The sequence below is a fragment of the Helobdella robusta genome, assembly GCF_000326865.2.
Source record: "Helobdella robusta unplaced genomic scaffold HELROscaffold_5, whole genome shotgun sequence".
Classification (NCBI taxonomy): Eukaryota; Metazoa; Annelida; class Clitellata; order Rhynchobdellida; family Glossiphoniidae; genus Helobdella; species Helobdella robusta.
The window spans coordinates 4007437-4023317 of record NW_008705254.1 but is presented as its reverse complement, the minus strand read 5'-3'; the positions used below and the strand labels follow the sequence as shown (position 1 = coordinate 4023317).

General features: G+C 31.5%; 3 protein-coding genes across 3 annotated transcripts; all 3 read left to right on the top strand.

The window, feature by feature from the left end:
* Positions 1-3646: 3646 nt before the first annotated feature.
* On the top strand, positions 3647-4345 carry HELRODRAFT_163510 (hypothetical protein; the record flags this gene model as incomplete). The annotated part of the gene is made up of 3 exons (XM_009027363.1): positions 3647-3833; positions 3931-4043; positions 4238-4345. 3 exons carry the CDS (start codon positions 3647-3649, stop codon positions 4343-4345), a joined length of 408 nt encoding a protein of 135 aa, XP_009025611.1.
* A 5504-nt stretch (positions 4346-9849) lies between these two features.
* HELRODRAFT_163509 (hypothetical protein) lies at positions 9850-11931 on the top strand (the record flags this gene model as incomplete). Its single annotated transcript, XM_009027362.1, has 5 exons — positions 9850-10033; positions 10464-10576; positions 10989-11044; positions 11507-11595; positions 11864-11931. The coding sequence occupies 5 exons, from the start codon at positions 9850-9852 to the stop codon at positions 11929-11931; spliced, it is 510 nt and encodes a 169-aa protein (XP_009025610.1).
* A 1692-nt stretch (positions 11932-13623) lies between these two features.
* Positions 13624-14887, top strand: HELRODRAFT_163508 (hypothetical protein; the record flags this gene model as incomplete). Its single annotated transcript, XM_009027361.1, has 4 exons — positions 13624-13807; positions 14240-14355; positions 14457-14551; positions 14704-14887. The coding sequence occupies 4 exons, from the start codon at positions 13624-13626 to the stop codon at positions 14885-14887; spliced, it is 579 nt and encodes a 192-aa protein (XP_009025609.1).
* Positions 14888-15881: the final 994 nt, after the last annotated feature.

Below are 15881 nucleotides of genomic sequence, written 5' to 3'. Positions count from 1 at the left end.
TATTCGTGTGTGTGTGTTGCATCCGTGCTCAAATTTATGAAGAGAGGAATGCAAAGGAATGTCTGGCATATTGTTTTTTAGGATTGTTTTGCATATGATGAGTAAAATAATCAGTACGACTCGAATGCGTGGGTTGCGTATCAGTGATGTTTGTGTGCTAATTCATTACGAGAAAATCATAAATCATGATATTAACTCGTGTTATAACTACGGGACCCACTAGCAAAAATTTGGCGGTTTTTGAACCGCCGTCAAATTTCAAATTCCCCCAGTCAACGTTGTCTAGAACGGACACTATAACTACAAAAGTTAAAACAAATAGCTCAAGTTATTCAAATAAATATAGAGAAATAGTGGAAATATGAAATGAATTGAAATAATTTCAATGATTTAAATAACTTGACAACCCGTTGAGATATAACACGAGCATGGAATATTTTATTAGGAATTTTTAAAAGTGGGTTTTTTTGGTAAAAATTTAACTTTAAAAGAATTATTAACCATTCAACAACTTAATAACATAATAAATTATTAATAAAAAAATCATTGACGTGATAAAATAATAATAGTAATAATAATTAGATGCATCTTACCGACAAGAGGGGAAAATTTAACCTTTCATCACTTCAGCATTTCAAGTGCCCATTAATTATTTTGAAAGAATTTTATTAAAGTATGCAAGTTTATGCGTGTACGTGCATTTAATTTTTTTTCTTTTGGAGTTCACCCTTTCATCTAGAACTACAAAAACGGGGGAGTTAAGTAAAACCGGATGATGCCCAACCACTGCTGGATCTAGGCAAATTGGACGGCGAGGGCTATGGATTCCCGACAAACTCAAAGATCTGCCACTGTACCCAACTATTTTACATCGATTCTTTGATATCCGGATGACTTATTTCGATGAGTTGGTTTCTGATGGTTAATTGTGGGCAACTCAGGCAGTGGATATCTTACAAAAAAAACACACTGCAGTCGTCAGATTTTAATTCGTATCTCCAAAAAACGAAGACGAAGTTTCATTTTAATTGTTGGCACCATTTTTGGCTATTTGGCGTCACAATTCTGTCTCACAAAGTTTTTTAGACATTTCTCTTTATTAATGTGTATGTTTGTGCTTTTCCGTTATTTTTTTGATAACATTGCGAAATAAAATTCAATATTAGTGGTTTAGAAAAGCAACTAGAAATTAATTCACACAAACACACACACATAAACACACATACACTTATATATATATATATATATATATATATATATATATATATATATTGTTAAATATTTAATATTATGTTATGTATGCATTAATGTTTTATTCATTTATTTGAAGTTTATTTTTAAATCAAAAATATGTTTTGGCAATCTGAAGTCTATGTTTTTTTCCAATTTATCCAGCATTATCTGAAACAATAAGAGGAGCAATGATTTTAAACTACAGTTGCTTTTGAAGTATTTTATGGAATTTGCATGCCTGTTTAAATATGTATAGCTGTGTGTGTTTGTGTGTGTGTGTGTGGTGTGTTTGTGTGTGTGTGTGTGTGTGTGTGGTGTGTTTGTGTGTGTGTGTGTGTGTGGTGTGTTTGTGTGTGTGTGAGTGTTTGAGGGCGTTTATAATTAGCACAAATATTATTGATATGTATATGATATGAAAGTTTCATGTATGTTCATTGATTTATCTACCAAATTTTAAAAAATTTCTCTGTACTGGTTGGTGTGTGTCGGGCTTCAATATATCTGTGTTTGATTTATCCGTCTCTTTGTGGATTTATAATAAATTTTATTGTTTAAAAGCAGCTGGATATTATATATATACATATATTTTAAAAATTTCAAAACATTTTCTCTCTCTTTACAACGTTTTGTTGTGTTGATTTGTAAGCCATCATCGTATAAACTTATTTTCTAATTTAAAATAGATACGATGTTTTTGTTAACATTCATTTAATTTTGTCATTTAAGTTTTTTTATTGATGATTTTCCGATTATTCTTTCAACAGATAATCAGGTAATCGCAGTTTTATTTTTTTAAATTAAATTTTGATAAATTCTTCTCAAATGGTTAATTTCATACAAAACAGTTTAATAGCTTTTAAATTCTTTTTTCTAATTAGAGCGTGTTCTGTTACCCATTAAGGATTTTATTTAAGGATTAACAAGACTTAAATAGGAAAATAAGGGCCAAGCCTGTCAAGCGATATTTACTGATAGTTGATTTTGGAATCAGGGTTTCAGTTACGAACTTTCTTATACCGTATATTCAGAATCTTAAATTATCATATCTCAGCAATAATTTAATTTAATCCTGTTTAATAGTACATGTAATTCATCAGAGTATACGTATGGTGTATGTGTGAATGTGTAAAAGTATGCGCGTGTCTTATGACGTTAAGTGTTCAAATTCTTCAATGTGTATGAATGTGTGCTTACGTATCTTTACAAAAATTTCCATTAACATTAATTTTTATCAAATATTTCGAAATCGTATTTCAGTTTGTCAAGTTGTAAGACTGCATTTTTAAAGGTGAAATGCTATAATTAATATAATTTATACTATAGGTCACCAGCATTTCAGAAAGAATTGAATACATAACCAACATAATTGAAATAACAATAAAAACCGAACTTTTAATAAAACTGCAAAAATAATTTTGTGATCATTAAAAAATATATTGAACCATTAACATGAGTGTATCCATAATTTCAAGTCAAGAACTTATTAATAATACTGCTACGTAAAAATTTATTAAGCGCACTTAAATCTCAATTATTTCAGTCATTGAAATTTCATTAGGAACAACGCCCGTTTTCAAGATCCTTATTCACTTTGATCTCTTCATTCGGCTAAATTTTTCTTTACATTCAATTGTCTTTTAACGACAACGTTTCATCTTGAATATTTTAAAACTTCACACCTGTTGTTGGGTTCATTTCACCACCATCCCGCCACATTAATAACATTTGGACAGCTAGCTATAACCCTTAGACATATACAGAAAAATAATAAATTGTTATTCATTTTGTGGAATAGACAGCAAATAGACTGAGCTTCACCAAGCCTCAAAATGAATTAATTAATTCGATAAGAAGACGAGGAGGAAATAGGAATAGCAGTCTAATTTCAAATTGAAGTGTTCGTTCAAGTTGACGTGTGGATTTATGGTTACAACGTGAAGTGTGGAGGGGAGAGTTTCAAGACCATTTCCTGTTGTGCAATCATCAGATAACGTTCAATTGCACTGTATCCTCGACATGAACAAACTTGACAGTCGCTACTTGAAGAGCACTGAAGTTTTATCTAAGAAGAAAATTAATAAGAAAAAAAATTACGATATATATATATATGTATAGATGACTATTTATACTGGAATCTCTACAAATATGTATATATATATATATATATATATATATATATGTGTGTGTGTGTGTGTGTGTGTGTGTGTGTGTTTGCGTTTGTTGTGTGTGTCTATGCGTGTATATATGTATGTATGTATAAACATAAACATCTTTATATCATTTATACGTATATTATAAAAAAAATTGAATAAATTTGAGAGTATAAATAGCGGTCACAAACATAGTTTGGGAGAAAACTTCAACTAAGTTTTTTTACTGATTCTACAACCGCAGCCAGAACCAGACGTTCGAAATGAAAGTTCTAGTACTAATTAGCATTGCGCTGCTCCTACAATTAATGGAGATGGCGTGTTTTACGAAAGAACCTCCAACGCAAACCTGCATGAACGCGAATCTCTATTACGTCGGCATGAATCTCCAGGACTCTAAGCCTCCGTATAAGATAATCATTCACAGAGAAAAACACAACCTATACCAAGGTACGTTGTTTTTATCTTTATTTTAGTAGGTTTTGTGACTTCGAAATAAATCTATTAATAATTATAAGTTTTGAATCTGGAATTACCCACAATGTAGTTTCTTTGAAGAGTTCAAAGAACTTCAAAGGTTTCATAATTGAGGGATTCGATTCAACAGAGAATCGTGTTGGCAAGTTTACAAGTCTTGATGAAAATACGAAATATTTATGCGTAAGTCTCAAACTAAATTTATAAATCTTAAAAATTGTATAATTGACCATATCCCTAATCTTTTTAAAACGTACCAAGTAAAAGTATACACTCACAATATACTTATTATTGATTTTTTTCTATGTGTATAATGTGTAAAAACTGAAAAATGATTGAATTTTCAGATCAAAAAAAGTTTTATCTTATTTTTTCAGGGTCGCACTGCTGTAACCAACGACGCTCCCATAGACATCTCTCAAGCATTCCTCACGTGGAGTCCAAAAAACTTCATTGGAAAAGTTATTTTTAGGTTTCGGCATTAATTAATTAATTAATATTATAAAAATATTCGAAATTTAATATTTGTGAAAAATCTGTTAAATTAGGTCATCTGTGGTCTTTTTTTCTGACAAATATTGGACAACAAACGTTTCCTACATTGTACGAAGTAACGGCGTTGGCTCAAAAAATATGAAAGTTCTAGTTAAGAGACAAGTTCCAAATTCCGGAAATGATACAAAAGCTGAATCAACAACTGCAGCCACCGAATCAACGACTACAGCCACCGAATCAACGACTGCAGCCACCGAATCAACGACTGCAGCCACCGAATCAACGACTGCAGCCACCGAATCAACTACTGCAGCTACAGAATCAACGACTGCAGCCACCGAATCAACGACTGCAGCCACCGAATCAACGACTGCAGCCACCGAATCAACAACTGCAATCACCGAATCAACAACTGCAGCCACCGAATCAACTACTGCAGCTACAGAATCAACGACTGCAGTCACTGAATCAACAACTGCAGCCACCGAATCAACAACTGCAGCCACCGAATCAACAACTGCAGCCACCGAATCAACGACTGCAGCCACCGAATCTACGACTGCAGCCACCGAATCAACGACTGCAGCCACCGAATCAACGACTGCAGCCACCGAATCAACGACTGCAGCTACAGAATCAACGACTGCAGCCACCGAATCAACGACTGCAGCCACCGAATCAACTACTGCAGCCACCGAATCAACAACTGCAATCACCGAATCAACAACTGCAGCCACTGAATCAACGACTGCAGCCACCGAATCAACGACTGCAGCCACCGAATCAACAACTGCAATCACCGAATCAACAACTGCAGCCACTGAATCAACGACTGCAGCCACCGAATCAACGACTGCAGCCACCGAATCAACGACTGCAGCCACCGAATCAACGACTGCAGCTACAGAATCAACGACTGCAGCCACCGAATCAACGACTGCAGCCACCGAATCAACTACTGCAGCCACCGAATCAACAACTGCAATCACCGAATCAACAACTGCAGCCACTGAATCAACGACTGCAGCCACCGAATCAACGACTGCAGCCACCGAATCAACTACTGCAGCTACAGAATCAACGACTGCAGCCACCGAATCAACGACTGCAGCCACCGAATCAACGACTGCAGCCACCGAATCAACAACTGCAATCACCGAATCAACAACTGCAGCCACCGAATCAACTACTGCAGCTACAGAATCAACGACTGCAGCCACCGAATCAACGACTGCAGCCACCGAATCAACGACTGCAGCCACCGAATCAACGACTGCAGCCACCGAGTCAACAACTGCATCCACCGAATCAACGACTGCAGTCACCGAATCAACAACTGCAGTCACCGAATCAACAACTGCAGTCACCGAATCAACAACTGAATCAACTTCTGCATCTACAGATTCAACAACTGCAACAACTAGTGTTTCAACAACTCCAACTATCAAATCAACTTCAACTGCTAAATCCACACCGAAATCAACTACAAATCCTGTTGCAACGACGACAAATAGGGTAAGCCTAACAAAACATTGAGTTGTTTGAAATTATCGAACCAAACCAACATCTCTGCAGTATTAAAACATCAACTCAGTCATTTTTAACTATGAATATGATTAATTTTTATAAAATAAATGTTAAAACATTATTTAAATATTAAATAATAAGGAAATTAGCATCTTATTCATTTTCATGGTTTATTCAGGGTGAGGGCCTGGCTGTAAAAATATCTTGGGCTACAAGCATCATCGGTTGGTTTTCTCGTCTTGTTGAATTTTTGAATTATGAATTATTTATAGTGATTTTATAGTGATATATTATTATTATTATTATTATAAAACAATTTTATCCAAATTTTTAATGAAGAATTATTCCTCAAATCTTTTGTAGGTGTAGTGTTTGCCATGATTATATCTCGAATGGTATAGTCCGACTCAGTTGTTCAGATGCTTTTGTGGTTTTTCAATTTTTTTTATATGATAATGTTTTCAATTTTTTCATAAATTATAAATTTTTAAATAATGAATTAAACATAAAAAACTAAAATTCAAAAATGAAACATTTTATTATCACTAAACGAGTTCATATAACTCTATTTAGAGAAGTTTGTAAGCTAACTTACAACCTATTTATAATATAAAGTTAAATCATTTTTTAAAAATTTAATAATAATTTTTCGTAGCCAAGCCATTAAATAGCAGTTATAAAGACATTTTCTTAAAAACTTTACATCCATATTTTATTCTCGTCAGTAATTTATTAATTCCAATGATTACAAATTTAAACTATGTAATTGATTTACACATACGTCAATTCTACATAATATATTAAAAATTTATTTTAGCGATTTACCTCAATATCAATTCTATATTATTCAATGAAATTTCAATATTTTTTAATTAAAAACATTTTTACTCGTCTGAATGCGTATACCATTTAATCATACTGACATTATTATACTTATTGAAAACTTATTTTAGATGAATATTTCAATCGGGACTATGTGGTAATTCTATTTAAAAATTTGTCTTTAAAAAATATTTCTCGGTTAATTCAAAACACCAAATTGCCTTGTTGATTTTAACCATGTATATATATATATATATATATATATATATATATATATATATATATATATATATATATATATATATATATATACATCCATGATTTTAACTCAAGAACTAAAAGTCGAATTTCGTAAAAATAAAAATCGTTGAGTTAATTTTGAAAGCCTGCAGCTCGGCTACTTATTTGCCAAACATACTTTGAATGTTTAACTTTTTCTTTCGTTGTGCTAGACACACGGTGGCCTATGCTAGTACCTATTAATACTAATACCCTAACTAGTACTACTACTGTTACCATGATTACTACTACTGCTACTAATACTACTACTACTACTACTGCTACTACCACTACTACTACAATTACCACTACTACTACCAATACTACTACACTACTACTACTTCTATCACTACTTTTATCACTGCTACTATAACTACTACAAATACGATTCAATAAAGCTACTACTATTGCAAATAATGCTGCTGTCGCTATTACTACTACTACTACGACTACAAATACTACTAGCACAACTGCTACTACTACTACCACTAATATTAATACAACTATTGCCACTGCAAAATGAAAGTATTGTAAAGAATAGGAGTCGTTTGACGGAGCCAACATAAATCATGAACAAGATAATGATGTATGCATGTATGTTTGTATGTGTTGTATATAAATATGTATGTATGTGTGTGTGTGTATGTATGTATGTATGTATGTATGTGTGTATGTTTGTGTGTGTGTATGTATGTATGTATGTATGAGTGTGTGTATGTATGTATGTATTATGTATGTATGTATGTGTGTGTGTGTATGTATGTATGTGTGTATGTTTGTGTGCTTATGTTTGTATGTATGTATGTATGTATCTATGTACCTTTTCATTCAAATATTTTTGATATAAAGATATCGACAACCTATCGGTAGATGAATAGTTTCACGATGGCTTATGATTCCATTGAATTTCTTCGAGACTCAAGGACAATAAAGTTGAAGTCTGCTTTTGTATTATTACTAATAAATAATAATAATAAATAATAATAAACAACAAATTATTAATAATAATAAGAGTGAAAAGAATGTAAATAAGATGAACAAAGACGTAATCATAAGAATAACAACTCAAAAAATAACAGTAAGCAACGACAACATTAGCTAAGTATAATAATATAAATACATATAATTATAAGTTTTTTTACAATCACAATAATTTTAATTAAAAAAATTTTTCCAAAGTTCTAAAAGTCATTTGCGTGTGTTTAGCCTTCCGCACAGACACTTTAATTAGTTGCCTGCGTTTCTGTCTGTGCTTGTTTGCATGTTTAAGGTAACATTAAGAAAGTTTTTTTGTGTGAAATAAAGCCCAGTTAGGTTTACAAATTACAAAAAACAACTCAATATTTCGATATATGTGCAGTTGTCTCCGAATGATCGCCTTACGTTACGACTTTCGTTTAACTCTACCAGCAGATTCGTGATTTCACTGAAACTTTGCCAATGTAAGGTGTACGGTGTTCCAGATTATGACGTCTTTAAATCAGTTCCGACCAGACATTTCACGATCGAAAGTAATAAGCTTAAATACAAATATTTCTACAATGTATTTATTGCGAACGTAATATTGAACTCATTGAAGTGTTACTTGTTTAAAGGTAGAAAATAAATGTTTGTATGAATTAAATAATATGAATTCATTCTTGTTTTTTGTCTCGGGTATAGTTAGCGTGAATTTTTAAAAAATATCAATTATAAATTAAAATGGCATCAAACCTGTTGAAGTAGAAATTATTTTTATTTTGTAATTCTAATTGTTGGTCATTTTTTATTTTTAAATTTTGTACATATTAATTAAACTCTGCGGCTGCCATAACTACTACAACTGCATGCAATTTTTTAATGTTTTGTACAAAGTTACTGCGAAACAGACTGTTATGATATGATCAGAGCAACTTATTTAATACGATCAGAATGGTTTAATTTAAGTGAGAAAAATTACTTTCTTTTAAACATTCATCTTACCAGGCAAAAATCAACAAGTTGGAAATCCGATATTAATATCCTCCATTCCTCCAGTCATGAAACATTCCATCATCCATCATCATCATTCCATGGTTTCAAGGATTCAATGAATAAAACCACCGTGTAATAATAATAACACTGACACAGCTCTCTATATTGCACAGATTTGCTCTCTAGCAAATTACATCTTTGCCATGCATCTTTTTTTCCTACCTATCTTGGAAAACTAAAGATTATTTTTGCATAAACCGGTTATTACCGCTTGTTTACTCTGTGTCTGTTTGTATATCTATGTATGCATATAAATAAATAAATATATATATATATATATATACATATATATATATATATATAGGTTATATATATATCTATATATCAATATACATACATATCTTCTAAATTATTTTATTTGAAAGAACAACTACAATTAGTTTCAGAAAATCTTGTGCTTCCTAAATTCAATTCCTCTTGTTTTGGGAAGATAAGGTTTCATCTGCAAAAATCCGGAACTCACTGCCTCTAGATTGGAAGAAATTCAACAACACGAGCCGACATATTATCCAAATCGTTTGAAACATCATTAGTTTTGACATTTTCTGGCGCTTCTGAAGTTATTCTACGGGAGCGCTCCACAAATACTTGGATGTAGATATTTATATTGAATGATAAATAACAATTAAATAATTTTTATATACATATATATTTATATATACGTGTGTGTGTATGAGTGTGCGCGTGTAGATAAATACATATAATATAAACATAGCACATGTGCTTGTATTGTTCACCACCAGACAATGGATTTAAGTATAAATGCACACAACATCGAAACTTATGTAAAAAGTTTCGAATGATCAACTTGTTCATAACACACAAGTTACTAACTAACCGAAACGTCTTCAAAATGACGGTTCTGTATTGTCTTTTCCTTTTCCTGATCCTGGAAATGACGTTGGTGAGGTGTTCGTGGAATGGAGCGCCAACGAGGACGTGTGTCAACATGACTCCGAGTCATGGCAACTCAACCTTCCAGACCTCTCAGTCGCCATACTACATCAGCGTCAAAGGAGGCAACAACATCTACACCGGTATTTTTAACATATTTGTTGTAACTTTTTTATCTGCTTCAAAGAGATGGAACTGGATTGAAATATTGTTTATTTCTTATCAGTCAAGGGAAACTTTATTTTACCTGGAAATATTGCCTGATTACGTTTAAAAATATTTGTTTGTCAACGTGTTTGTTGCACGTATGAATTTTCACACTTGTTTTGCCACCTTGAACGTTCTTACATGTAAGAAGAACAAAAAATGATTAATATTTTATAGAAATTATTATTTTTAATTTTAAAACAATATTTAAATTCAGAAAGTTGTAACCCTTCAACGATTCAGCACTCCCGAAATGCTTCATAACTAGACTCCATTCATAATGACTTGCACTGAAATATTATATTTTCATAAAAATTCATCAAATTTTATTGAAATATTGAGCTGAAATAAATTATTTTTACACAGTGACAATAAATGGTAGCAGTTCATTCAAAGGATTCATCGTCGGTGCATTCGACTACCTTGGTCACCAGATTGGATTGTTTGAGAGTCTCGATGTTAATACGAAGTACCGTTGTGTTAGTTGACCACCACTTACTCATTCTTTTATCATTGTATTCACTCACTTGAATGTTGCTACTTATTTTAAAATTATTTCATATAGTAAACTTAATTCCTCAAATACATGGAAAAGGCGTTGATGTAACGCTAAAGAGTCTGGCACTGATAATGCTCTAACTGGGTTTGGTTGCCAAAAGATCTTCACCTATTACTCGCGTTGTGTACGATGCGTTGGCTCACGTAAATTCATATACACTGGGTGTTTGCTGTTGTCGATACCCACAAAAATATCAATGAGGAGATTGTAATGATTACATATTAAATTTTTTTTTGACTCTTCAAGTTACATGAAACCACTACTAAATAATGCTATAAAACAAGTCGAATATTAAAAATTCGAGTGATTTACACGTGAACAAAACTTTTCAGAACAGCACAGCTGTTACTCACAACTCTACCCTCAACGTCTCGTCTGTATCGTTCAGGTGGAATGCAACCAACCATTCTGGAATCATTTTCTTCAAGTTGTCATCAATTTTTTATAACATTTTTATTTTTGTTATGTTACCTCAATACAAAAACCTTTGTCTAACTGATTGTAAATAAGTTTATGAACGAAAATGATACAGAACATTAATTATTGTTCAATATTTTGACGTTTATTATCATTTTTTCAACTTTATTTCATTTTTTTACTTTATGTCTTTCACGTTAAAACATTTTTCACTCACATCTTCCAATGTTTGAAATTTTTTTTTAGAAAATTCATAAAATTATTTGCAGATCAACTGTGGTTCGATCATATGACACATATTGGACTTTCAACCACACTTATATAATCCAAGTACTAACGCTTTTACAACTGACAACACAGCTAAAAATGTAGTTAAGAATTTAACACTCAGCAGATTATTTAAAATTTTCATTTATACTATTAACCAATGTAGCGTGAATTTGAAACCTAATTATAAATCATTTTCAACCGATATGCAGAATGTTGGGACATCTTTGACTCTCTCCTGGACTCTCATCATTGGTTAGTTATTTTAAAAAACTGAAAGAGAATTTGCAAATATTGAAATAATCATTTTGCAAAAATTTTATCTTTTTTCATTTCTTTTTTATTAACCCCCTAAAATATTAACAACGCAGAATACACATTGCATGTGATATGCGGTGAATCTCACTGCAGTTGAACCCGAAAGGGGCAACAGCGGATCATGCGCTTTTAACTATTTTACACCGTCTTCATAAATTTATAAGAAGATGATGTGGAAAAATTGTTAATAAAATATCTTTTGCAGGCACTATGGGTTTCGCTCTGCTTCTCAATGAATTGAAGCATTTAAGTGCTCGTTATGGAGGATTTTAATGAAAATTTTTTGTCTGATTGAAAAAATGACTGAAATTGTCATAGAAATTCATGTAGTTGTCACGACATTAAAAAAATTTAAAACTAGAATTATTATGAATTTATTTTTACTTGGTGGATTTTTATACTATTCTGTTAACTATTTTCTTGTTGCGAATGACATGTTGTGGAGGTTTAAAAATTTACCAACGAATTTTGTCTCAGATATAAACAACGTATGTCTATTTTCATGGCTTGACGCATCATCTTCCTCTTTGAAAATTCTTGTTTTTTTTGTTTTTTAAGTTGCAAATTTAACCTCTTAAAAAGATTTTTTTTTTATTTTGAATAGTTGTGAAATTACAAAATTATGTTAAACTAAACGGTGATTTATTTAAAAGAATTATATTTCCATTTAATTAAATATTTGCAGTCTGTAATATTTATTGTTTATTTATTCAATAAAATAATGACAAACAAACTCATGCATTTATACTTTTTTGTGAAAAATTCAATAAAAAAACTTAAAAATGCAAATAAACTTTTATGAAACTTCTCATCAAATGATCCTTCAAAAATTGTTTCAGAGCATTTGCCAGTAAACACGTTGTAAACCTTATGGTAATATCACTAAACAAACATTTTAAACACATAAATCACAAAACATCAACAAACTAACAATATTTCACAACCAGGCAATCCCAAGCACTATTGCACACACATTAAAACCAGTTAAACAAAAATCCAGTTAAACAAAATCAAATATAACCCCGGACAAATTAACAAATAAATAAAAGTTTGTCAAGACATATACAAATACAAACGCATCTGGAATATCAAAAGAGAAACCCGAGCGTCATCGAAATGCAAAAACAGATGAATTAATAAACAAAAATGACGCTGACGTCAAACTCTAACAAAAACCACACAAACATTAACAACATTAACTGACAGCTTGAAAATGTTAATGTAACATTGCAAGAAGTGGCAGTAGCAACAAGTGACAAGCTTTGTATCGTCAATATAGTTGTATTGTAATTGCTGTTCTAATAATTGCTGCAACCTGCTTGCTGTTCACTTCACCTACTCACTAAATACAAGCCAATGCATATGCCTTGTTCACGTTATAAGTTTGCTTAATACTTTAGCGAATTCAAATGGAAAAAAATGGAAAAAACTATAGCATCGGTAGATTGTTGTGTTGAAGTGAACATTTTTGTTAAGCACTAGAAAAGATTCTTTGTAAATTAGGAATGGAATGAAACGCAAAGTACAAACTTGAAACATCAACTCGTGTTATAAACGAGACACCTTGAAAATAACATCTAATATTTGCTAATTGGTTGTTTATTAATTTTGTTTAGTTGTTTATTATTTTTGTTTAGTTGTTTATTATTTTTTGTAGGTGTTTGTTTGGTTTTGCATTATTTGGTTTGGTTGTTTATAAATTGTGTTGTATCTCTTTGATAGCTTGTTTTGTAAACAATTGCCTGAGTGAGATCGAACTGTAAGCCTGATTGCGTTCGTTATAACTATTTTATAGTTGTTATTATTTCAATATGTTAATGTTATCACCAGGCAGAACAAATTATACGAGTGTCACACTTTCGTCGTTTTAAGCACAACAACTCAACTCCACGCTATAATTAATAAATTAAATTTTTCAATATTTCGGCATTTGATTCATAAAACTAGACTTAAAAAAACTAGAAAATGATTTTGAAGAGTTTAATAGTTTTAGTGTGCGGTTTAGTTGGAGTTGTAGCCTTTCCGTCTGGTGCCCCAGAGACCGCTTGTGGCAACCTCTCACCATCTCATGGGGTTTCCGTTTTCCCACAAACATCAAACTCGCCCTACCTGATCAGTGTGATTCCACTTGGATCGTCAAATTTCAGAAGTTGGTTTCAATATTTTTTTTTCATTTTATGTGAATTTGTTGTAGCTGTTGTAATACAGAAATAACTTTTTTTAAGAATTACAACACTGTTTATTGTTTTAGGATAATAAGCTGTAAATTGTTAAAGTATTTGCACTACCTGTTATTAAAAAATTAACGTTATTTACTTATGTTTGTGGCATATCTCAAATAAAAAAATAGTGCTGTATAAAGCGTCTTCTCTTGAAACAGAGGATTTGCTTCGAATATTATAGATTGATTCATCCTGGATGACATGTCTTCGAACTAAGTTAGCCCCAAAGTGTTTCAAACATTCATGCAAGATAGAGCTCTCATACTATTTATACCAACTTGCTGACTATAAACTGTCATTTTAGGGCTTTTATTAATTTTTATTTAAAATAAATTTTATTAGAAAACTCTAAATTTCAGTAAACATAACATCGAGTGACATTATTGCTGGATTGATGTTGGAGGCTTTCAATAGCAACAACGGCGTTGTAGTTGGAGTTTTCACGAACTTTGACACGAACACCAAGTACATTTGCGTTAGTTCAATTTCCTCATTAAGGATATACATTGCATTAATTTTTTGATTTTTATTAATCAACACTTATGAAATTAAATAATTTAATTTCGTTCAAATTAGTCCAACGCGGCGGTGACTCATTCGCAAAAGTTAGCAGTTTCAAGCCTGACATTCCTGTGGAATTCTAATGCATTCAAAGGCCCTTTCTACATGAAGTGAGAACAATTTTTATAACACTATCAGGCGTTATTATTTAGAAAAACTTTATCTGGTATTTTATGTAAAACTTCAAATTATTCAACACGTGAAATTAATGAAAAGCAGTTATTTAACAAACACAAAATTTATAACATTTATTTTACAAAAGGGGAACCGTAGTCAAAAACTACACGACCTTCTGGAAGATGCAGGTAGCAAGTGACACAGGTTCATCGTCTACACAAACTTCCTCCCAATTATCATCCGCCAACTCTCTCTCAACTTCTTTGGCGATCCTGGCCACACTGATGTCGTTCGCCCTGGTCAACTTCTGCTTGTTCCATTACTACTGAGTATAAAACCAGCTGTTGATCGAATTCGGCAGCCAGTTTGACGTGGCTCTTTCCAATATTTTTTGACAAATCATTTGTAGAATTGATTAACTAATAGCTTAGTAATAAATGCATTTACTAATAAATACATTACTAGTATCGAAATTTCAGCTTGTTCAAACAAAAATTCAAAACAATTTTTATATTTAATGTTGAATTGCAACTTATTTTTAGAAAAGTTAATATACAATGATTGCAATGCTTTGTTGTTTTATAATTGAAAATTTTTCAACGTAGCATTAGTTAGAGCGATATAAGCTTAATTGAAGTTATCAAGTTAGTGTACTTCGGGTATTTTTGACTAAAAAGTCGTCAAAACTAATGCTAATAATTACTTCGAACCAAATTTTGAGGTGGGAATATAATTACGAATTACGTCATGACAAAGGACGAACTTTTTAGACAATTTTTTTTGGTACATTTCCAGCTTTAGTGCGATTTTGGATAATAGAAATTTTTTACTCTACATCTCATAGGGATTATTTTCAATAATCTGTTACTTTATCTGATTCTTTCTCCCTGTCTGCCTTTCTTTCTCTCTCTTTCTCTCTCTCTAAACAACAATATTAATTTACATAAATTTTAATACAATACAATGAACATAGTTATTGATTTCAGTTACTTCGTCCTCAATAATTTATTCACAAGATGTAAAAATATGTGAATAGCCAAAGTCATTATATAAAATACTTTTATGTTGATCTTAAAAATGGTGTAACAGTGGAAATTTGAGAAAGTTTATAGGAGCGTGGTTATGGAAAGTCAGAAAAATTTTTAATTTTTGTTAATTTTCGTTTATCGTTGAATTTACTTCAACAACAACAACAAAAACATGTGGCCACGCTGGATAATTTTCAAAGAATTGTTGACAAAATAAGTGACTTTTTAAATCTGTTATTAATTATTTTATAGCATTTTCGTTTACTCAAATTTGTTGATTGATAGTAAAACTGTT